The 24,192-nt window shown below is 43.2% G+C and overlaps 1 protein-coding gene across 2 annotated transcripts in view; it reads left to right on the forward strand.

The window, feature by feature from the left end:
- TTC39C (tetratricopeptide repeat domain 39C) overlaps positions 1–24,192 on the forward strand; it is a gene marked incomplete at its 5' end in the record, with an annotated part of 107,545 nt that overhangs the window by 78,385 nt on the left and 4,968 nt on the right. For both annotated transcript variants that reach the window (XM_079718112.1, XM_079718111.1), the window contains 4 exons: positions 8,957–9,050; positions 11,381–11,488; positions 17,762–17,871; positions 18,887–19,010. In XM_079718112.1, coding sequence (XP_079574238.1) covers positions 8,957–9,050; positions 11,381–11,488; positions 17,762–17,871; positions 18,887–19,010 — 436 coding nt within the window. The remainder of the gene's footprint in view (positions 1–8,956; positions 9,051–11,380; positions 11,489–17,761; positions 17,872–18,886; positions 19,011–24,192) is intronic.

Consider the following 24,192-nt stretch of genomic DNA (forward strand, 5'->3'; position numbering starts at 1 on the left):
ACTACTCTATTCCATTATTTGTGTGTAATCAGAGATTTGTAGCCTGTTATGGAAAAGGCCTTCTGGGGTGATGCCAAGAGAACTAGAAAAAGCTTGTGTCCCAAAATGAACTTATAATCTAATTATGGAGTTAGCAGTGTAACTGCATGAAAAGGTAATTGTACAAGACAGTAACAAGGGCCAGATGAATGGCTGGTGGTTGTGGGTAGCTGACCACCACCAGCTCCCACCATGCCCACCCTGTCCCCTTTATTACCACCCACCTCGGGTCCGCCCAGAGACTCATCCTCATTGGACACACGGCAGTAGGTGTCTTCCTGATTTGCTCCTTGTCTATCTCTCCACATTACAAGGAGAACAGAGGCTCCACAAGGCAGGCACTTTGTCTCTCTGGGTCACTGTTTATCTCAAATGCCTTGACCAGTGCCTGGCTCCTAGAGGGTGTGTGTGTGTGTGTGTGTGTGTGTGTGTGTGTGTGTGTGTGTGTGTGTGTGTGTGTGTGTGTGTGTGTGTGTGTGTGTGTGTGTGTGTGTGTGTGTGTGTGTGTGTGTGTGTGTGTGTGTGTGTGTGTGTGTGTGTGTGTGTGTGTGTGTGTGTGTGTGTGTGTGTGTGTGTGTAGTGAATGAACACTCTGGTCTCTTGCTCTTTCCACTTAGTTGTGCTATAATGATTGTTCTATTTCTCTAGCTCCTGGGTTTTTGTCAAAACGGGAACAGCCCATATATTTATGGCATTTTGAAAAGTTTTCCTTAATTATGCAGAATTCATAGAGTCAGTGTTTATAGTAGTAGTAAAAGCTCCATCATCCCCCATCAAGGACTGTGCGGTCATAACTCTAAAACCAAAACATTAAGGGAAAGATTGATAGAATTGATCATACATTGATCAAAAGGTTTGTAGAATTGACCCCAAAATAACTTATATATTATAAAAAAATGATAAAGTGAAAAAAAGAAAAATAAAGCTAGGAAACAAATGATTAAGTGTTGGCATCCTTAATTTAGAATGAGCTCTTGCAAAATTAGAACATATTAAAAGGGTAAATATAAACATACAAAAAAAAAAATAGTCAAAGCACCTAAACAGACAAGCTATAAAATAAGACATACAAATGGCCAATATCGTATGAACCTCAGGATACAATCAAGGAGATGCAAATTAAAACAACACTGATAAATGATTGGCTGGTATTAAAAACATTGTGTGTTGTAAAAAGTTTAGGGAAATGGGCCTTTTATAAACCGTTGGCACATATGTAAATTGGTAGAACCTTCGGGGCAGGTAGTCTAGTATTTATACACATTACCATACAATATAACTTAGGAAATAACTGATGAACCACATATGTGAGTGTCCACACACACAGAGAGACTGAACCTGCCCACCTTCATCACTGGTAAGAACAACTCCAGGGGTGGGTGTTGAGCTGGGTGGGTACTGTGATTTACCTGGCTTCGCTCGGGTGCTCATACTCTCTCTGAGACCAGAGAATTTTTCCGAGAAGCAGGGCCCTTTCCATTCCCACCACATACATGAGGGTGGAGTGGGGGTGAATGGCTCCCTGAAGAGAGGACGCCTCTGATGGTTAGTTGGTGTATTCGTTTCCTAGGGCTGCCGTAACAAAGAACAGAAATTGATTTTCTCAGAGTCCTGAGGTTGGAAGTCCAAGCTCCAGGTGGGCAGGGTTGATTTCTTCCGGGGCCTCTCTCCTTGGCTCGTGGGCGGCCGCCTTCTCCCTCTGTCTTCGCATGGTCTTTCCTCCGTACGCACACACGTCTGTCCTCATCTCCTTTTCTTGTAGAAGGACACCAGTCATATTGGATTTGGGCCTGCCCTAAAGACTTCATTTTAATACGACTACCTCTTTAAACACCTTATCTCCAAATACAATTGCATTCTGAGATCCTGGGGGTTTGGATTTCAACATATGAATTTTGGGGAGGGATACAGTTCAACCCATAACAGTTAGCAGTGCCAGTGAGAGTGTCTCCTCCCAGGCACTTGGGGTTTTCCTCTTTCTTTTCACATAGATGTCACTGGTACCCTGGTAGCCCCCAAATATCTTACCCGGCAGGTTCTCCCAGAGGTCCCAGAACAGAAAGACTCACAGGCCAAATTAAAACGGGCTTGAATCACATAGCTTACTAAATCAATGTAAAACACAGCCAGGAGCAAGGGGGAAAAGGTAGCATGGGTTAACACTCTTAGGATAGGGTGCAAGTGGGGTGGAAGGGCCATGCTACCTGGGTCCTGGGTCCACGATGTGCAGGGTCCTGCTTCACTCTGCACATCAGCCTTCCTCACTGACAGGAGAAGGGGGTACAGGGAGAGAAGGGCCCATAGGTGCGAGTTGCCCTGGGCCAGTGACACACTTGATCAGAAACCCACAGGGATGAGTACACTTGGCCACAGCTAATTAAATGGATGGACCGTCATGGGTTTTGTTGGTGTTTCTTGGGCAGAGGACACATGGTGCCAGGATGGGCATCAACAATGGGGGGTCAGATTTAAGACCTCATGGATATTCAGTTCTCATGTGTAGTTAAGTATTCTATTTAGTGTGTTTTTGTGTATTTGGTCTTTTGAGTATGAGATACCTCTTCACCTTTTCTTCTAACACACACACACACACACACACACACACACACACACACACACACACACACACACACACACACACACACACACACACACACACACACACACACACACACACACACACACACACACACACACACACACACACACACACACCCCACTTGCTAAGTACTTATTGTATTAACACATCTCAGGAATTCTGCCTGCGTCTGACAAACTCTTTGCTGACCAGTTACTTAAAACATCTTGAGAGAATGTGCCTATGTTTCACAAGCTTACTTGTCTAACAGAACTGCAAATTCTCTAAAGCAAATGCACGTTAGCGCCATCCACACAGGCAGTGCCTTCCGCAGCAGCCGGGTCCACAGGAACGACGTTTGCAGTGGAGGACATCCTTCAGTTTGCCACTGCCCAGTGCTCTCAGCTCTGGAGTTTAACCCACAGAATTAGGCGATACCAGCATCATTTGAATACCAGCGGACTGGCTCTGAGCTGAGACCTTTTTGTTTGTAAGTTAGTGATGTCATTCAATGTTAAATGCAACTTGGAGGTGGTACAGAAGGAAACTGCTTGCTTGGGAAGCGGAGTCTTGGCATTTTAGATTCAGGCAAGTCTGGAACTTGGTGTCCCTTTGGCACTGGAGTCTGGGCCAGGCCCCTGAAAGAACTTGGCTTTGTTTCCATGTTCGCTTTTTTTTTTGGCAGCCCTAGAAATGGAACCTTTTGCTAGGTAGCTGAATTGAGAGAATCCTCTTGGCTTGGTATTGCTAGTGAAAATCTTTGAGTAAAACAGAATGTAACATTAGTAACCCCAAGGTTATGGTGCTAACTCTGAAAAATATTCATACTTACTGTGTCTTCATATTTGTACTTTGAGATCTTTACTTTCTGAAGACCTTAAAAATATATTAATGTGGAAATAGCTTCAGAATAACTTAATCTTTTTTAATTGGGTTGAAAATGTTGCCCGTGGTCTGTCCATCCCTTTGTATTATGTGTTTCATTTTCCTTTGTCCCCTGTCTCTCCAGGCAAGAGCACACACTTGTATATTTGTGGTAGACTCTTAACTCAAACAGCTCCTAATTATCCCTGCTAGATAAAATATGGAATTTCTCTAGTTTTTTTTTCTTTTAACCTCTACGTGACCACAAGCAGAATTATAAAGACAACTTACATTTTCTAAAGGACTGCAGGGAATTCCCTGGTGGTCCAGTGGTTAGGACACAGCGCTTTCACTGCCGCGGGCCTGGGTTTGATCCCTGGTCGGGGAACTAAAATCCTATAACCTGTGTGGCCAAAAAAAAAAAGGACTGAAGAGGATGAAGCAAACAAAACATAGTATAATAAGAAAAAAGTAACTGTCAAGGGAACAAAAACAGAAGTTAAATTAATATAAAAAGTATTAGTTACCTAAATCCATTTATGTTTACCATATTGCTATAAAAAAATAACTCTCAGATCAGGATAAAAAAGACAAATCCAACAAACTAAATAAATATACAAGCTAACTAAAAAAATTTAAATGGTGTTACAAAAGTAAAAAGTAAAAGAGTAGACAAAATATATCAGGCATACATAAATTTAAAAAATGACAGCAATGATAATTTAAAAATTGAGGGCAAAATGCATTAAATGGAACAAAGCTGGTTTAAAACTTTATGGTACTTGACAATTAAACTGTAACAGTCATAAAATTGTATATTCCTAAGAAATAGCACTTTTTTCTTAAACATAATAAGAAACTTGCAGAAACACAATTATGAGAAACTGACAACTCTTTCATTCTTAAAAAATCTATTTTATAATAAAATAGTCTCTTGAGTTTTCTGCTCAGTTTTGCTATAATCCTAATACTGCTCTAAAAAATAAACATTACTAATTAAAAACAAATCTGGAATTTCTCCCAGGGTTCTGAAATAATTTGTGAGAAGCTGAACTGCTACTTACTGCAAGTCTTGGTCCTAAAAGTTAGAAAATAATATTGTGATTTATTTCCCAGTGCTATTAACAGGAGACAAGGTACCTATAGACAATACCTATTTTTTAAAGACAATGTACCTTTCCTAAGAGCATTTTATTCACATGAATTCATTTATTTCAGCATCCCTGAGAGTATAAACAAAAATTACTTCCTAAGGTCCAAAATTGTGTAGGTTATGAAGTTGGCACTGAAATCTGGTACTATTGACCAGTATTTAACATTCTTTGTTATACTGTGTGCCCATTAAAAGAAAAAATTTATATTAGAGTAATTTAAACAAATGAATTATTTAGTTGGAAGGTATGGCTTTAGAGTGAACTGTTTATTTACGTAGTTCCAGAGTATAGAGAATATGAAAATAATTTCTGCCAGTCTGCAAGTTCTGGCATTATTCTGACACCAAAACTTACAGAGGAGAGCACTAAACAAACTCCACTTCATTCTGAACGTAGAAGTTCTAAATAAATATTAGCAAATAAAATCCAGCAACGTATTTTTTAAATGCCATATTACAACCTAGTAGGGCTTATTCCAAAAAGGCACTCGTGGTTCAGCCTCAGGAACTGTATCCCTGTTATCCCCTGCATTAAGGAAGTCATTGATAAAACCATTCAGTCCTATCAATAGATGCCCAAAAGGCATTTAATGAAATGCACTACCCAACCCAGATTTTAAAAAATCAAACAAACTATTAGCAAATTAGAAAGGAAATCTATTTGGTAAAAATGGGCATATACTAAAAACACACAGCAAACTGTATTTAATGGTGCAACATTAAAACATCCTCTTTTTCATATTTTTTATACACTATATAATAACTTATACACATCCTTTGTATTAGAATAAACCAAGGATACGTGCTATGCTTGCTTAATATTCAGTATTTTAACTGGAGGTCCTACCCAATTACAATTGTCTATTGTAAATGAAGAGACAGCACTATCGTTACTTGCAAATGGTTTGAATGTCTCCCTGGAAAATCCAAGAGAAAAAGAGATTAAGAATTATAAAAATTCCTGAGTATAAAAATGTGACATGTACAAAATCAACTTGCAAAAATCCACAGGTTTCCTGCGTACCAGCAACATTCACTTGGAGAATAAAATGGAGAAGCAAATCCCTTTTGCAGTTGCCACAAGTGTTATAAAATGCCTAAGAATACACCTATCAAGAAGTCCCGAGTAACTGGAAAAACACACAGTATACCTGTAGTGACAGTGCTGTAGCTGTAAGTCCTGATGATTTTAATTTGGCAGTAAATATGCTCCATTTAATTTGGCAAAGATTCGTGCTTTTATTCTTCATGGCTTCCTCTGGAAGCAGATAAAAGCTTGCCAACATTTTTTTCTCCTTTTTATCAGCAAGGAGACTGAGGCTTCAAGTAGTTTTTGTGACACAGTGTATCAGCACACAATTCATGAGACAAAAGCCTGTATAGTAATAATTCTTGGTTTCATACTAATCCATTTTCTATATTTTCTTCAGGGCATGCATATTTCTTTAAAAATTAAACTGGGAATCGAGTATCAAATTGAGGATAACCCTCCTTTCTCTGCTGGGTTGTGGATGTTTTAATTTGTAACCATAAAGACTCCCACAGATCATTTTTATTCTGAATTGTTTTGGTGAAAAGGGAACTATATTTCCACTATTTTAATGGCTGTTCATTGTACTTCCTTAGTGAGTGATCAGCCTAGAAGTAGAATTAATTTTGTAGTTGTGCTTGCTCCTGGGGTGATGCCATTAAGCTCCCTAAGTGGTCTCAGTACTTTCCAGTTCTATTCAAGTGCTTGTGACACAAAGAGCCTGGGACTTTCTTCACAGTTTCATCTTTAAGGAAGTATACTGTTCTAGTTTCCCAAGGCTGTTGTAACAAATTATCACAAAGTTCATGGCTTAAAATGACAGAAATTTATTCTCTCACAATTCTGGAGTCCAGAAGTCCAAAATCAGTTTCTCTGGGCCCAAATCAAGGTGGTCAGCAGGGCAGTGCTCCCCCCGGAGGCTCTAGGGAACGTCCATTCCTTGCCTCTTGCCTCTGGTGGCTGCCTGCATTCCTGGGCTTGTGGCCACAGCACTCCAGTCTCTGCCTCCATCCTCTCACATTGCCTTCTCCTCTGCTTATGTGAACCCTCTCTCTGCTTCCCTCTTGTAGGGATACTTGTTGATCACAGTTAGCGCCCCCCTGGATAATCTAGGGACTCTCCCTCATCTCCAGATTCTTAACTTAATCACACTTGCATCCCTCTCCCTGAAGAAAGCATGTAGTTGGAGCAGAATTTGAATACTGGTCAATTACTAGCTCCCTGACCTCGACTGAGCACTTACCGTTGTCGAATGTTAGTTTCTTCATCCGAAACTGGAGCTAATACATACCTATCTCAGAGTTTCTGAAAGGGTTAAGAGAAATAACGTTGATTCCAGTATTACTTGGCTTCTTTTTTTCTTTTCTTGCATTCAGAGCTTAGTTTTGACTCATCTTGGTGGCTTCAGAGTCCAGTTCCATCCTGGGCACCCAGTAGTTGCCTGATAAATGTTCACCGAGTAGTTTTCTATCCTCTGAAGGGAGGCGTGGCGTTGCACTGCCATGCACTGAACCCCAGCTGGGGTCAGCTTGGTAGTGATGGCCCACCTGGAAATATCCTGGGGGTGATAGTTGAATGCCATTAACTTGGGAAACTGGGGAGGTGCATGCAAAAGCAGAATCCCTAACCCTGTGGTTTCTGTGCAAATAGGCTAAATTGAGTGCATGTGTGATGCAGGGAAAGAAGTATTGATCCAGAAAGGGGAAAGTTAGAAATGGGAGTAATGAATGTCCAGACCTCTCTACACACACACTTGCTTTTCCTTAGAGATTGCTTGATTTTTTACCTTTGGTATCTTGGCTGTGTGCTCACAATCAGTGTAAATGTCTGACTTCAGAGCTGGGGGCCTGTTTCATTCCTGTGAGTTTCCCTTCAACTAGATGTTGAGCTAGTTGAGAACAGGAATTCGTGATACAGTGATGTGTATCTTCCGTGGCTACCTTCCGTATCTTCCGAGCACTCGTGGGTGGTGATACAGGATTGAACGCTACAGTCTGAACCTTGCTGACAGCAGAGTGAAGTGTTACTGTGGGGCACGGACAGTTACTGGTCCAGCCATGGCCGTGGTTACTGAGTCATTTGGCTTCCAGTGTTCCTGAGTCACAGACTGTCCTGCCTATCTCCTTGCTGACTCATCTGTGCCCTGTGTGGAGTCCTGGGGCCTCCTGCAGTGACCGTGCATCACTCAAGGAGCTGAGGAACGTGGTGGGTCTGGTCTCAGGGAAGCCAGCAGCCCGTCTTCTAAGACCCTTCATGCCCTCAACCTGGCTGCCCTGGGAGAGAAGAGGCAGCCAGGGGCCTTGGAAAGGGAGTCGCCTGGGAGCAGCAGAGGGAGGCACACAGGGAAGCACAGAGAGGAGGGCTGAGTGTAGGGCGGGAAGAGAGGCGCTGGCACCCGTGGGAGGGAGAAAGGAGTGCTCCTGGGCACGTGTCAGCGAGGGCAGGCTGTGTCGCATCTTTGGGACATTTAGGATTTATATTATTCCTGATGCGTGATACTTAACGCCTGTCGTTGCTGTATTTATGGTTTAGTTTACCTCCCTTTTATCCTGATGGTACCTTTTAGGTGCTCTTACCAGGTGCTTGTGGCATCAGATCAGCAGACTTTGAAAGAGATCTTTCATGGAAGAAAAAACTAAATGTATTTAACCAGGAAACGGTGGGACAGGCATTTGAGAGTCTGTAGGGGTTCTGGACAGTGCTAGATGAATGCAAAAGTTGGAAGTGTAATCTGGATCCTCAGAGAATTTCTGAAGTGTTGGGAGAAGAGGGGTGATGACCAGAAGCATTCGGAGGACAGCACCGAGTTGTGTGGTAGAGCGTGAGGGGGTCCCGGAATGGGGAGAGGCTGAGGCTGGGCCAATGGACTGGCCCTGGGCAGTGCTGACTGCCGGCGTCTCTGGGCCCGGTGGGTGTATGCAGGAGGGTGAGATGCAGTCCCTCTCCTGTCGAGCTTACCTGTACCATGGAGCCAGATCAGCAAATCATTATATTGATCACACACCAAGTTCTAGTGCACGTGTGCACAGAGACCGCTGTGGGAGAGGCTGGTGTGAGCCGAGCCCTCACTGGTGGGTCCTTCTGACCGAGCAGGAGGAGGAGTGACCTGTGCCCTGTTCAGCTCACAGCCGTGTGGGGGGAAAGGGGGCGTTTTCCCAGAAACCTTTACATCGCCCTCGTCTCTACTGCTGTTAATCTGCTTGACGACCAAGGGAGAGGATGCTTTTGAATTAGGATGCTCGTAATGTTAATGGCAGATCTTAGCCAGTAACTGTTGTCATTTTTTCCTTAGTGTCAAATCAACAGTGCCTTGACTTCCTTCCATACTGCTCTGGAACTTGCAGTAGACCAGAGAGAAATCCAACATGTGTGTCTGTATGAAATTGGTAAGTATCGAATGTCTGTCCAGTCTCTTGTCATTGAAATAGTATTAATGCAACAGCTCATGTCCAGCTGAATGTCCAGCTTCTTGTCCTGCAGTGTTAACGCATTCCTGTGCACGTTTTCATTGTTGATGCTCTTCAGCTTGTGTCTTTGTGAGATTCCTGCCGCCTTGTGTAATAATAGGACTTTGTTACCATAGTGCAAGTAGTGGTACTTAATGAATTCTCATTACTTCTTTCTAATATTTTGCTTCTTATAACATTTAGATTCTAGGATGATAGGTAAACTTAAATTAATTGAGTAAAAACCATTTGTGAATATTTTATTGGACTGGATATTAGAATTCAGAACTGTTTTCTCTTCCCTCCCACCAATGTTTACCTGAGAAGAAAAACACGGCTTAGGAGACAATTGGGCACATAGATTCCAATTCCAGCTCTTCTGCCAGCTAACCTGGAGACCTCACCCTCATAGTAGCCCCTGGAGCTCAGGCGCCTGCCCTCGGAGTAGCTGTGTAATTAAGATGAAATTAGCCAGATGAGCATCAGGCAGGGTGCCTGGCACATATGTTAGCTGCTTCCTCCTGCTTCTCCCCTCCTGGAGAGGAATTTATAGACAGACTTGGAGGCATTTGTTTGCCACTTGCTTGCCTGCTGTAGACATAATTGTCTTCCTGAATCTTTTTGTAAAGAAGAGTGCAAACTAAAAGGTTGAGAACTGCCCAATAAACAATATTATGTTTTAAATGCCTGTTACAGCTTAGGGAGTGGAGATGAGGTATGATCCAGTGGGAAATATATTTTTCTGTAAACTCTGCTGGAGCTCTGGTTAGTAGCCATAATGTGGAATGGAATGTGAAACACATTATCAATGTGATGTTTTGAGTAAGACCAAACATCTCTGATTTCACAACCAATGAAACAGTATAGGACTTGAATGGAAGGAACTAGCTTCGATGTCCTTTTATTTCTCTTGTTTAGGACACTGTTATCTTTTTTCTTCTAGTTTTATTGAGATACCTTTGACACGTAACATTGTATTTAAGGTGTACAACATGAAGATTTGATACCTGTATATATTGTGAAATGATTATGATGGCCTTTTTTTGTGTGTGCACCGTTTCCGGGTCTGTGGCAGGGTAGAATGTCAGAGCGGAAGGAAGCTTGGAAATATCGAAACCCAGAACTAAGGACTTCGGAAGGTTAACTCAGGGTTGGGGTGGGGGGAAGTGGGAATAGCAAAGTCAGGACTTGGCCTCCTTATTCAGCTGTGGTGCTGCCTCCCACCTCTGTTGCGGCATTTAATTCAAATCTCATCCCGATGTCCATTTTAGGATGGAAAGAATTAGCCCCAAGTTTTACTCTAAAATATGTCCACTTCATATCATATCCCATAGAATTTGACACTGAATTTTCTGGAGGTGTGGCTCCCCCTCATCCCTCTAGTTCAAATGGTAGGTCTGAGGTGACACGACTGCTTCATGGTGCAGCGGATAACAGAATTTTTCTATGGAGGCAAATCGTGGACAGGAGAGAGGAATGGCCTTCGACCCTCAGTTCTTCCCTCTTATTAACCGTGTGACCTTGAGCAAGTCACGAAGCCTCTTCATGCCTCAGGCTTTCTCCTTGGTCAGGTGAGGACACCGTCAGCCGCCTTTCCAAGACTGCAGTAGGATTGAGAACCACATCAGATGCCTGCCTGACACACAACGGAACGGCTCTGTGGATGGGAGATACCGTCACTAACAACGAGGGCTAAAATTCCTTGCTTCCTCATTGCTGCTGCTCCCCCCCACACACCCAGGATGCCAGCCTAACAGTGTTTGGCTCTGGGAGAGGTGGGGTCCTTTCTCGGCCCCTGCAGAGGGAAGGGTGGCGAGTACTTAATTTCTCACTGGCTTCCTCTCCACTTCTCTGAACAGGCTGCTAATTGACTGTGGTCATAAATGCACAGGTGAGCGTGTGAGGCTTTTCGAGATGGTCACTGTGGATGTAATCTACTGGCATCGCTTCTTTCTCTGCGCAGGTGCCTAAGCCGGTGCCTGGGAGAGAAGAACCACCGTGCTTGGGTTGATCTCCACCCGGGGGAGGCAAATTGGACGGTTTCCCTAGAAAGTTTTACTTTCCTCCCTTCTATACTGCTTCATTCGTTGTGAAATCAGAGATGCCTTGTCTACTCAAAACATCATGTTGAAAATATTTACAAGGGAAAAGATACTTAGGAAGTTTTCAGGCTGTTTACGTGGAGCCCTCACAGAGGAAGTTTGTAACGTACAGATGGGCTGTAAAGCACATTACTTTAGGGTCCCGTACTAGAAATATCTCTTTCACAGGTTGGTGCAGCATGATAGAGCTGAATTTCAAGGATGCATTTGACTCCTTTGAGAGGCTAAAAAACGAGTCCCGGTGGTCCCAGTGCTATTACGCCTATTTAACGGCAGGTGAGTAGACCACCGTCTGCACGGCCACAGCACGCCCTTCTCTCTTAGATCAGCTGATGTGCGTTGGCGGGTGGGAGAGTGATGACAGAGGAGGCAGAGGTTGTGTTCCTCGAAGTTTCCCACAGCGTGTGTTGTTTTGGGCTACAAGTAAGTAGCAGCTGCAGAGCAGCTCTCCCCAGCACGCCCTGCCCTCCCCACGTCCCCTCAAGGCTGGGTTGGTCACATGCTGGGTCCTGGAAATGCTTATTGTGAGCTTTTTGTTTTTGTCCTAAACAGCCTCAACTTACCCTTACCGCTCTCCTTTATTTTCTCAAATCTATTTTCGATTTATTAGGAATTTAAAGAATTTTAAAGAATTTAACATGTCTTTTAAATCGTGTTAACGTCTTTGTTTGGATTGTTAGTGCCCTGGTTACAGAGTTGCACGGATTTTGAGTAGTCTGTTCCAACCTTGTTTTACTTGTTAACCCTATTATAATTACAGTGTGATTTTGCAGAACACAAGGTAATTCAACACTGCATGTCATTATAGCGGAAACAACTGTAATGTCTGATAGGCATATCAGTGTGTGTTGCCTTTTTACCCTTAAATGAAGAGATAGAGACATGCTGCCACCTGGTGGACAAAATAGCTGTCTGTGCCCTGAGCTACAATACATGAAGTGCTGTTGTGATGCAGAATGGTCCAGGTGGAGATTGAAGAGACCCAGGTAGTTGTACATTTTCTGCCTCTAACAATGAGCTCTCCTTACACACCCATATAAGTGATTCTTCTACTTAAAATTTAAGGCTAATCCAAACATTATTTTCAATATCTTCTTATTTCTCTGAATATTTGGATTTAACAAAACGTCTCCTGTTATTCCATCCCCTTAACTGGTCTCTTTAAAATAGGGTAGAATTAGAAGATGGTGACCAATGTGTCTGTCCTGGATGTTCTGAAACTACAGTCCATGAGCAGTTAGGATGGAAGGCCCTTATACTCACAGGCCTTCCTGCAAGCCCCGCAGGTATTAATCCGTTTTTGTATGGCTCTTATAGCTGATGTTTGAATAGGATTATTTTCAGTATGCTGCTTAGGATACTTTAAGGGTTGGTTTACAGAACTCACAGGCATCTCAGATGAAAGTAGCAGGCTTGGTGTGCGCAGCACGTGGATGAACGAAAACAGAGAGGCTGCAGCACCCCCCAGCGGTCATTAGGGTGTAATGGGGCCACGTAGTCACTGTGGGCAACTGTTTCTTTTTAATCGTTGAGCATAGAACATGAAGAAATAATGGTGCGGTGTGTGGGGGTGTATAGAGGATCATTTATTCTCCAGATATTGGAAATCCCAGGATCATACCAGTTGTAGCAGATGATAAAGCGTGAAAGACTCTAGGCACCACCTCTCCACGGGGGCTTCGTGCAGATGACGTGTGAGGAGCTCCAGCTAAAGAGTACGCGGGGAGGGGAGGGAAGGTCACCCTGTCAAGCTCTCAGAGAAGGCTCCTTGCAGGAGCTGTCATTTGAGTTGGCCTGAAGGACAGGTACGTGTTACAGGCAGCGTCGGAGAAGATGGGCATTCAGCGACCAGAAACACTGCCACTCGGGGCTTAGTTCCTTGTGCTATTTCTTTTTTTATATTTATCTCTTTTTTTGTAAGAACATTTAAGTTCTACTCTCTTGTCAAATTTCAATTTTACGATACAGTATGCTCACATATAGTCACCATGTTATACGTTAGATCTTCAGACCTTATTCATCTTATGGCCGAGAGGTTTCTTTTATTACGGTAAAATATACATAAAATGTATTTTAACCGTTAAAAAAAATTTTTTTGGCCACACCACGCAGCTTACAGGATCTTAATTCCCCAACCGGGGATCGAACCCAGGCCCCCAGCAGAGAAAGCCCAGAATCCTAACCACTGGACCGCTGGGGAAGTCCCTATTTTAACCATGTTTAAGTGTGTGGTTCAGTGGCATTAAGTTCCTCCACAGCCATCACCACTGTCCAACTTCATCGTCCCAAACTGAAACTCTATGCTCATTACACGATAACTCCCCCCTCCCCAGCCCCGAACAACCACGGCTCTACTTTCTGTCTGTGTGAATTGGATTATTCTAGGTAAGTGGACTCAACACTTTGTTGATTGAATCTGGTTTATTTCACTTAGCATAGTGCCCTCAAGGTTCATCCCTATTGTAGTATGTGTCAGAATTTCATTCATTTTTAAGGCTGAATAATATTCCATTGTATGTACAGACCATGTTTTGTTTATCCGTTCATTGTCAGTGGATGCTTGGGTTGTTTCCACCCTTTGGCCATTGTGAGTGATGCTGCTGTGAACACGGTTCTTTTTGAGACCCTGCTTTCAATTCTGTTGGGTATGCTACCCAGAAGAAGTTAACCGAAAAGCTTAGTCTTAATGGATGAGCCAAGCATCCTAAGTTCTGTGTAGGTCTCAGATTTAGGGTAAATCAGAGACACTCATGCTTTCAAACATCTGCGTCTTTTAAAGCAACTGTCTGTAACTGTACTGAGAGGAGGTGGTGTATATGCTTCAGGATCTGAGGTGTTAGTGTTGTAGAGCTGCAAAGGTGATTCTGATCCTGATACCATTGACGTTTATGACTCTCTTGTGTACCCACACTTGCTCATTCTTTTTTTAATATTATGTGACTATATAATAATGTTACCAGTTATCTGAGGAACCTCAAGTTAGGGGCAGCAGAAATTATTCTTTTTAATTGATCTACTGTGTGACCTCAGGCAAGACTTTTAACTTTCCTGGACCTCTGCATCCTCTGATCTATAATATGATGGAGTTGTTTTACAGAACAATCACTGAACTTCTTCCTGGTTTTGAAATGTTATAACCCAACCGATGAGGTCAATTTGCATGGGTTCAGGCCACCACATCTGGACCAGTGCTGCTCTTACAACTGGGGGTGACCTCTCCTTTTGAATATTCAGCCTAATCCCACTTATTCCCAGTAGAAATCCTCTGCCTTTCCCACCACCTTGATGACCTCAGCTTTCTGCAAACCTTGCTGCTTGTGCTTCTTTGACCCTTCCGTTAGCTGCCCATCCTCTGACATGCCATAGCCCTGTGCCTGGCTTGACCAAGCCCCAAAATGCAAGTATGGGACCACCCAGTTTTAGGACTACTCGAATAAAGAAGAAAGAACTAGCAAATCAGTGGACGTTCCAACTGGGGGTTGAAAAACAATATGTGGCAAAGACAAAAGCAACAAAAAGTTAACAGAAATGAATTCATCTTCATGGGAGTTGAAAAGAGGACAAGAAAGAGTAGTTGGTAAAGTTCCAGTGAAGGGATGGGACTGCAGCCTGGTGTGAAGTTTGGAGAAGGTAGCGAGCAGGTGAACCAAAGGAAATACGACTCCGTCTTTGCCGGGGGCTCTGGGGGGGATGAAGATAGCATGCAGACCATCAAAATCTTACCCCCTCCAAGGCTCAGCTTGACTCTTAGTCCCTCAAAGCTGCCCTGATCACTCCAAAGAGAAACCATCCCTTCCTTTGTTGAGCTTTTCCAAAAGTACTTTGGTGCCAGGACTCCCAAGGCTCTCATCACTATATATACATTGTAGCTCTGGACTGTGTGTCTTCTCTCTCCAGCTGAAATTGAAGTTTCTTCTGGGTGTAAACGAGTGTGTTTCTTCTTCACATTCTTGCTGGCGGCTGTAGGTGGTAGGTGCCCAGTAAACATGTGTAGGACTAATTCATGACTTTCTTTCCAGGTGCAGGGGTATCCTTCTACTACCGTGAGGCTTTCACAATCCTTCTGGCTCCTAAGTGTTCTTGCCTAGATTGCTTTTTCTTCCACTTTCCGAGTATGTGAGCTCTAAATGGACTGTAGTCTGTGATAATATCTGGGGGTTTTGTTAATGTTCAAGACTACCTCCCCCAAAGAGGACTAGGACTGTAGTTTTCCCACCTGTCCCCGCCCCAAAGCTCAGGGTACCTAGCGCCAGGGAAGTAGGTTTTTTTGTTTTATTTATTTTTGGCTGCGTTGGGTCTTCGTTGCTGCGTGCAGGCTTTCTCTAGTTGCGGCGAGCGGGGGCTACTCTTCGTTGCGGTGCCCAGGCTTCTTCTTGTGGAGCACGAGCCCTAGGCACGCGGGCTCAGTAGTTGTGGCACACGGGCTTAGTTGCTCCGAGGCCTGTGGAATCATCCCGGACCAGGGATCGGGCCCATGTCCCCTGCATTGGCAGGTGGATTCTTTTTTTTGTTTTTTTTTTCTCACCATTTTAACCACTCTTTTTTTTTTTTTTTTTATAACAAATTTAATCAGTTATACATATACATATGTTCCCATATCCCCTCCCTTTTGCGTCTCCCTCCCACCCTCCCTATCCCACCCCTCCAGGCGGTCACAAAGCACCGAGCTGATCTCCCTGTGCTATGCGGCTGCTTCCCACTAGCTATCTACCTTACGTTTGGTAGTGTATATATGTCCATGCTGCTCTTTCACTTTGTCACAGCTTACCCTTCCCCCTCCCCATATCCTCAAGTCCATTCTCTAGTAGGTCTGTGTCTTTATTCCTGTCTTACCCCTATGTTCTTCATGACATTTTTTTTTCTTAAATTCCATATATATGTGTCAGCATACAGTATTTGTCTTTCTCTTTCTGACTTACTTCACTCTGTATGACAGACTCTAGGTCCATCCACCTCATTACAAATAGCTCAATTTCATTTCTTTTTATGGCTGAGTAATATTCCATTGTATATATGTGCCACATCTTCTTTACCCATTCATCCGATGATGGACACTTAGGTTGTTTCCATCTCTGGGCTATTGTAAAGAGGGCTGCTATGAACATTTTGGTACATGTCTCTTTTTGAATTATGGTTTTCTCAGGGTATATGCCCAGTAGTGGGATTGCTGGGTCATATGGTAGTTCTATTTGTAGTTTTTTAAGGAACCTCCATACCGTTCTCCATAGTGGCTGTACCAATTCACATTCCCACCAGCAGTGCAAGAGTGTTCCCTTTTTTCCACACCCTCTCCAGCATTTATTGTTTCTAGATTTTTTGATGATGGCCATTCTGACTGGTGTGAGATGATATCTCATTGTAGTTTTGATTTGCATTTCTCTAATGAGTAAAGATGTTGAGCATCCTTTCATGTGTTTGTTGGCAGTCTGTATATCTTCTTTGGAGAAATGTCTATTTAGGTCTTCTGCCCATTTTTGGATTGGGTTATTTGTTTTTTTGTTATTGAGCTGCATGAGCTGCTTATAAATTTTGGAGATTAATCCTTTGTCAGTTGCTTCATTTGCAAATATTTTCTCCCATTCTGAGGGTTGTCTTTTGGTCTTGTTTATGGTTTCCTTTGCTGTGCAAAAGCTTTTAAGTTTCATTAGGTCCCATGTGTTTATTTTTGTCTTTATTTCCATTTCTCTAGGAGGTGGGTCAAAAAGGATCTTGCTGTGATTTATGTCATAGAGTGTTCTGCCTATGTTTTCCTCTAAGAGTTTGATAGTGTCTGGCCTTACATTTAGGTCTTTAATCCATTTTGAGCTTATTTTTGTGTATGGTGCTAGGGAGTGATCTAATCTCATACTTTTACATGTCCCTGTCCAGTTTTCCCAGCACCACTTATTAAAGAGACTGTCCTTTCTCCACTGTACATTCCTGCCTCCTTTATCAAAGATAAGGTGACCATATGTCCGTGGGTTTATCTCTGGGCTTTCTATCCTGTTCCATTGATCTATCTTTCTGTTTTTGTGCCAGTACCATACTGTCTTGATTACTGTAGCTTTGTAGTATAGTCTGAAGTCAGGGAGCCTGATTCCTCCAGCTCCATTTTTCGTTCTCAAGATTGCTTTGGCTATTCGGGGTCTTTTGTGTTTCCATACAAATTGTGAAATTTTTTGTTCTAGTTCTGTGAAAAATGCCAGTGGTAGTTTGATAGGGATTGCATTGAATCTGTAGATTGCTTTGGGTAGTAGAGTCATTTTCACAATGTTGATTCTTCCAATCCAAGAACATGGTACATCTCTCCATCTATTTGTATCATCTTTAATTTCTTTCATCAGTGTCTTATAATTTAACCACTGCGCCACCAGGGAAGTCCTGGGAAATAGTTGTTGGATCGGTGGAACGACGATCAGCGGGATGGTGTGGTCCCATGTGTAACAGTCTTTAAAAATATTTGCTCCCATTTTTTCCTTTGGTAACGTTTTCCAAGTATCATCAACCTAGATATCCCTTAGTGGCATTTTCCCCCTAATACTTAAAGATTACAACGATGGTTTCTCACAGTTTGTCAGGGAGCCACTGGTGATGTGGACGGGGCACAGATTGTCTTTAAAGAAGTTCAGAAATTCTTCAAAAGGAAAAACAATCAGATTGAACAGTTCTCAGTGAAAAAGGTATGTTGGAACCTGTTGATCTGGTGTGTCATTTATGATGGATATTTGCAACCATTGCCACCTTGGACAGGTTTTAAGAAATCATATGCAAAGCTGGCAACCTAATGCCATGCAAAATGCAGTTCACGACTGTGGAGAGAATTTACTCCCATGTCATTCTTCTGCTCTGAATGCAAAGTACTGTTTGGTTGCAAATAGTTAAAGCAGTTGTTTCTTTGAATGAATAGAGACATTACAGATCCTATGGAGCTCATGAGCCTCCGGAGAGGAAGAACATCTGTCTGAAGAGCTAGGTAGTCTCAGAAGAATGCAAATCAGCAGAAGCTGGGCAAGAGATACAGACTGTTAGTTCTCATATAGTGAAAGCATCACATTCTGCCCTAATATAAAACAAAAGTGTGCATCAAATATACCAGCAGAAGGGCCCAGGACTGTAGGGACAAAGCCCCTAATTTACTTCTGTACTTTTAAGAATACAGTTTAGCTGAATTACCATGGGTTACCTGACAACTTATATCCTGAATTTTCCATGTTTTTCGTTGTAAGTTTTTATTGAATGAACATTGAATGATGTAGCATGAGTATAAACTAGATTGTAATGTGGAATGCCCCAGAGAGGACTGGGACTAATTAGAAAACTAAAACGTCAATAAAACCGTAACTAAAAGGCATCTAGTATTAACATCCTCCATATAAACCCATCAAGTTATTATTTGTCACCCAGCTTTTATAAATTTCTTTGACTTAGAATGAAACTAGATTCATTTCAGTTTAAAGTTTTCAAAATATATCCTGGATCTTGATAGTAGATTGAATTGAATAAGAGAAAGGCATATCTACCAATATATTAAAAACCAGAGAGCAAAATTTAGAGAGAAATTTTCATTTTTAACTTTGCGGGAGGGGATCGTTCACATCAAATATGAACCATGTATTTTGTAATGTCTCTGAAATATTTTTTTTATCTGAATTTGGTTTTTTTCTAATGTTGCCTAATCATTCCAACTGCTTGCAGGCAGAGAGATTTCGGAAACAAACCCCAACCAAAGCGCTGTGCGTGCTGGCGTCCATCGAAGTGTTGTACTTGTGGAAAGCCCTCCCCAACTGCTCTCTCCCTAACCTACAGAGGATGAGTCAAGGTAAAAAACAAAACAAAACTGTGCACAGCAGCTTGTTCCTTCAGTGTGTCACTAATCTCCTCTGATTCAGAGAGCGCAAATCTGTCATTCTTGGACAAATGGTGCGATGGTTGAAACGGTTCCGTCACTTAGGTGATGGGAGTAGGAGGCACTGGAGGGGACTTGTCCGCGGTGTGTGGCGCTGCACGCTGATCGTCAGGGTTGTTAATCCTAAAGCCATACGGGTGGCTGGAAGCATACGTTTCCACCTGCCCCCCGCAATGAAACCTCTTTTTTCGTTTGGACATCCATTAAAATGCACAGATATTAAGTGTACATGCAGTTCAGTGAGTTTTGACAAATATGTACACTGTGGCATCCACACCATGATCAAGACATAGAACATTTCTTCCACCCCTGAGATTTCCCTTATACCCCTTCTCAGTCAGGTCCCACCCATGGCAACCCCTGTTCTGATTTTTCTCTCCACAGATTATGTTTTAACTTCGTACAAGTGGAATCAGACAGTGTGTACTTTTTAGTGCATGGCATCATTTGTACAGCCTAGTGTCTGTGACACCCATGTTGTATCTGTGTCAGTAGTTTGTTCCTCTCACTTGATGAGTGGGATTCCATCGTATGGCTATACCTGTCCCAGGATTTGTTTATTCCTTCTCCTACGGGACATTTGGTTTGTTTCTGGGTGTTTAGTGATCGTGCGTAAAGCTGCTATAAACATAAGTGTGCAACATAAGTGTACTGACCTTTTTTTTTTTTTTGCGGTAAGCGGGCCTCTCACTGTTGTGGCCTCTCCCATTGCGGAGCACAGGCTCGGGACGCGCAGGCTCAGTGGCCATGGCTCACGGGCCCAGCCGCTCCACTGCACGTGGGACCCTCCCGGACCGGGGCACGAACCCGTATCCCCTGCATCGGCAGGCGGATTCCCAACCACTGCGCCACCAGGGAAGCCCGTGTACTGACCTTTTGTGTGGAATTACATGCTGATTTCTCTTGAGTAGACACCAAGGAGTATAATTGGGAACTTACCTTTTTGATTCATATGTTTAAAAAATCATAAGACTATAATTATGGTAATGAAACCTTCATAAAGTCATTTTTATTATAGTTGTAGGAGAAGTTCATGGAGAGAATAAATCTTTTAGTAAAATAAAGCTTTACTGGTTATTAAAGAAATACTGTGGGCTTCCCTGTTGGCACAGTGGTTAAGAATCTGCCTGCCAATGCAGGGGACACGGGTTCGAGCCCTGGTCCAGGAAGATCCCACATGCCGTGGAGCAGCTAAGCCCGTGCACCACAACTACTGAGCCTGCGCTCTAGAGCCCGAGAGCCACAACTACTGAGCCCGTGTGCCACAGCTACTGAAGCTTGTGTCCCTAGAGCCCGTGCTCTGCAACAAGAGAAGCCACTGCAGCGAGAAGCCCGTGCACTGCAACAGAGTAGCCCCGCTCGCCGCAGCTAGAGAAAGCCCGCGTGCAGCAACGAAGACCCAATGCAGCCAAAAATAAATAAAATAAAAATAATTAAAAAACAAAAAGAAATATTGTAACATTTCTTCTAAAGGTATAATGGCAGACATTTGAATGATATTTTATAGTCTGGCAGATTATTTCCTTTGCTCTTCACTGGAACCCAGGGAAGTAGAAAAGGCGGACAGCATTGTTGTGCCCATTTTATAATGAGGAAGGCGAGACTCAGAACAGTTAGGTGACTTGCCCAGCTCCCATAGGAGCAAGTGTCTCTGCTGCTGGTCTGAGGATGGCACATTGACTAGCAAAGCTTTCAGCTCTCTACACACAGCTTCATCTTCCTGGGAGCATGAAGATATTTAAATCATGCAGCTGGAAAAATGATTACATGGTGAGAGTGCTGTGTTAAAACACAGGGACTTCCTGGTGGTGCAGTGGTTAAGAATCCACCTGCCAATGCAGGGGACACGGGTTCAATCCCTGGTCCGGGAAGATACCACATGCTGCAGAGCAACTAAGCCCATGTGCCACAACTACTGAGCCTGTGCTCTAGAGCCCGCGAGCCACAACTACTGAAGCCTGTGTGCCTAGAGCCCATGCTCCGCAACAAGAGAAGCCACCGCAATGAGAAGCCCACGCACCGCAACGAAGAGTAGTCCCCTCTTGCTGTAACTGGAGAAAGCCCACATGTAGCAACGAAGACCCAACACGGCCAAAAATAAATAAATAAATAAATAAATAAATTTTAAAAAACACACACACACATACAGTTATCCCTGTGTACCTGTGGGGGATTGGTTCCAGGACCCCCTGCACATACCAAAATCTGCGAATGCGCAAGTCCCTTATATAAAATGGTGTAGTATTTGCATATAACCTACATGCACTTCTCCATGTTTACTTAAATCATCTCCAGATTACTTGTAATACCTGATATGATGTAAATGCTATATATGTAGTTGGAAATACAATGTAAATAGTATGTAATTAGTTGCTTTCTGGAATTTTTTTTTTTTTTTTTTTATGATATGCAGGCCTCTCACTGTTGTGGCCTCTCCCGTTGCGGAGCACAGGCTCCGGATGCGCAGGCTCAGCAGCCATGGCTCACGGGCCCAGCTGCTCCACGGCACATGGGATCTTCCCAGACCGGGGCACGAACCCGTGTCCCCTGCATCGGCAGGCGGACTCTCAACCACTGCGCCACCAGGGAAGCCCTGGAATTTTTTTTTCCCAGAATATTTTTGATCCACAGTTCGTTGCATCCGTGAATGCAGAACCTGTGGATATGAACTGCCACTGACTGTTCATCCAAAAAGATGGTTTTATAGAAAGCAGTTACCTTTGGAAATGTAGTCTTATTCACATATATGCTGCTCTTTTCCAAAAATGATTTAGTGTTAATATTTCGGACTTATTCAAAAATAGTGGCTGTATAAAATTTGTCAGATTTCTTTGTAGTCACACTTGTTTTTGATCAAATATAGCGTTTTCCCTTGAATCACATACTTTTATCATCAGAATTCCCTGCAGATGCCTGTTGCTTATTTGGAAAAAAAAAAAAAAGGTTTCCTCTCAAAGGTCAAAAAGTTTGTCAGTGTTGATATTCCAGAGCAAAGTAATGCAACTCCAAAAGAAGCTGTGCACAAAGGCCCTGTAATTAGGGTAAGTGTGTAACCCTCCTAAGGGAATTACTTGAAAGGAAACAGAATTTTCTCGGATGTTCAAGTTCTGCTCTGTTTAAAAAGATTCATAATTTTAAACCCATCCCTGGTTGTTGATGCAACTCTGGAATATCTACCAATGTCTAACTCAAAAGACCAGTAAGGAATTTTAGGTATTCTTTTTTTAAAAAATAAATTTATTTATTTATTTTATTTATTCATTTTTTAGTTTTTGGCTGCGTTGGGTCTTCATTGCTGCTCGCGGGCTTTCTCTAGTTGCGGGCAGCGGGGGCTACTCTTCGTTGCGGTGCACGGGCTCTAGGTGTGTGGCCTTCAGTAGTTGTGGCATGCGGGCTCAGTAGTTGTGGCACATGGGCTTAGTTGCTCTGCAGCATGTGGGATCTTCCCAGACCAGGGCTCGAGCCCGTGTCCTCTGCATTGGCAGGTGGATTCTTAACCACTGCACCACCAGGGAAGCCCCTTAGGTATTCTTTTTAATGCACACCTGCAGGATCATGTGTTTAGAGATAATTAAAACAGACATGCAAATATAAAATGGTAATTGGCAGGCACAAGAACGATCATCACTTAATGTGACTAAATATTCTCTGAGCTCCTTTCCAGCTGTCAAAATAAACAACAACGATGTGGCCCTGGGGAGGGAGGCAGGCTCTGGAGTGAACATGAGATAATTCTCTAATATTTTTGTTAGAAGTCCAGTTAAGAGAGCTGTTAATTAGATTATCTCATCCTCCAGTGTTAAGCAGTAGTGATCCGAATTGACTCAGTCATATAGAAAACAGGTGAAAATCTTTGTAGAGAAATAGTTAAGTTCCAGGAGAAAAAAAAACACCTGATCGTGGGTGATAGAGGTCATCTGCATTGATTACACTCTTCCCGTCAGGCCCACACAGCTTTGTGCACTCAGCTTATCACAGTCCCTGTCTGTGACTCCCTGCATCAGCAGAGCTAGCTGGATTCTTATATCCTTGTCTTGTAATTTCATTCATTCCCTTCCTCACCCACCTGCCCCTCTCCACTGCATTCTTCCTCTGCGTTTTAAGGATGTTACCGTGTATTCTCAGCACAGCAGTCAGAGTGCTCCCGTTAAAACCTAAGTCATGTGGTGGTGGTTCACTTCTGAGACCTTCTGTGGCCTCATCTTATTCAAAGTAAAAGTCTGGATCCATTGAGTGGCCTACGGTCTGTACACACGCCCCCACTGCCACCGCCTCTCACCACGCTTCCCCCCCGCTCAGCAGTCTCCAGCTGCACTCCTCCTTACTGATCTTGAACGCGCCAGACACGTGCAGCCCTTAGTGCCTTTGCACTTGCTGTTCTCTGCCTTCAAAAGCTCTTCCCACAAACATCCAGATGGCTCCTTCACTCATTTTCTTCAGGTCTTTACCCACCTGTGGCTTTTTCAATGGGCCTTAACCTGTACCTTTCCAGCACACATGCATACCGCTATCCCCTTTCCTGGCTTAATTAATTAATTAATTAATTTTTTTTTGTGGTACGCGGGCCTCTCACTGTTGTGGCCTCTCCTGTTGCGGAGCGCAGGCTCCGGACACACAGGCTCAGCGGCCATGGCTCATGGGCCCAGCCGCTCCGTGGCATGTGGGATCTTCCCAGACCGGGGCATGAACCCACGTCCCCTGCATCGGCAGGCGGACTCTCAACCACTGCGCCACCAGGGAAGCCCCCCTGGCTTTATTTTTTACCTTAGTGTGTACACTTCCTTAATACACTTATTTTACCTCTCTGTCTTTTGTGTTATCTCTCTCTTCCACAAAATGTTAGTTTCCTAATGGCAGGAATTTTTTTCTCTTTGGTCACTGCTGTCATATAGTAGTTGCTCAGTAAATACTGAATGAATGAGTAGAGTTAATGAATGAATGAGGGGATGAATGAAGTACATTCCCCTTTCCTTAACACTGCTGCTGCCTTAAGATGTTTTGAGTACTTTTTCTGTGGAGGTATTTTCAGCCTAGGTTGTTTTTTTTTTTTTTTTTTTTGTGGTACGCAGGGCTCTCACTGTTGTGGTCTCTCCCG

The sequence above is a fragment of the Hyperoodon ampullatus genome (genome assembly GCF_949752795.1).
Source record: "Hyperoodon ampullatus genome assembly, chromosome: 13".
NCBI lineage: Eukaryota > Metazoa > Chordata > Mammalia > Artiodactyla > Ziphiidae > Hyperoodon > Hyperoodon ampullatus.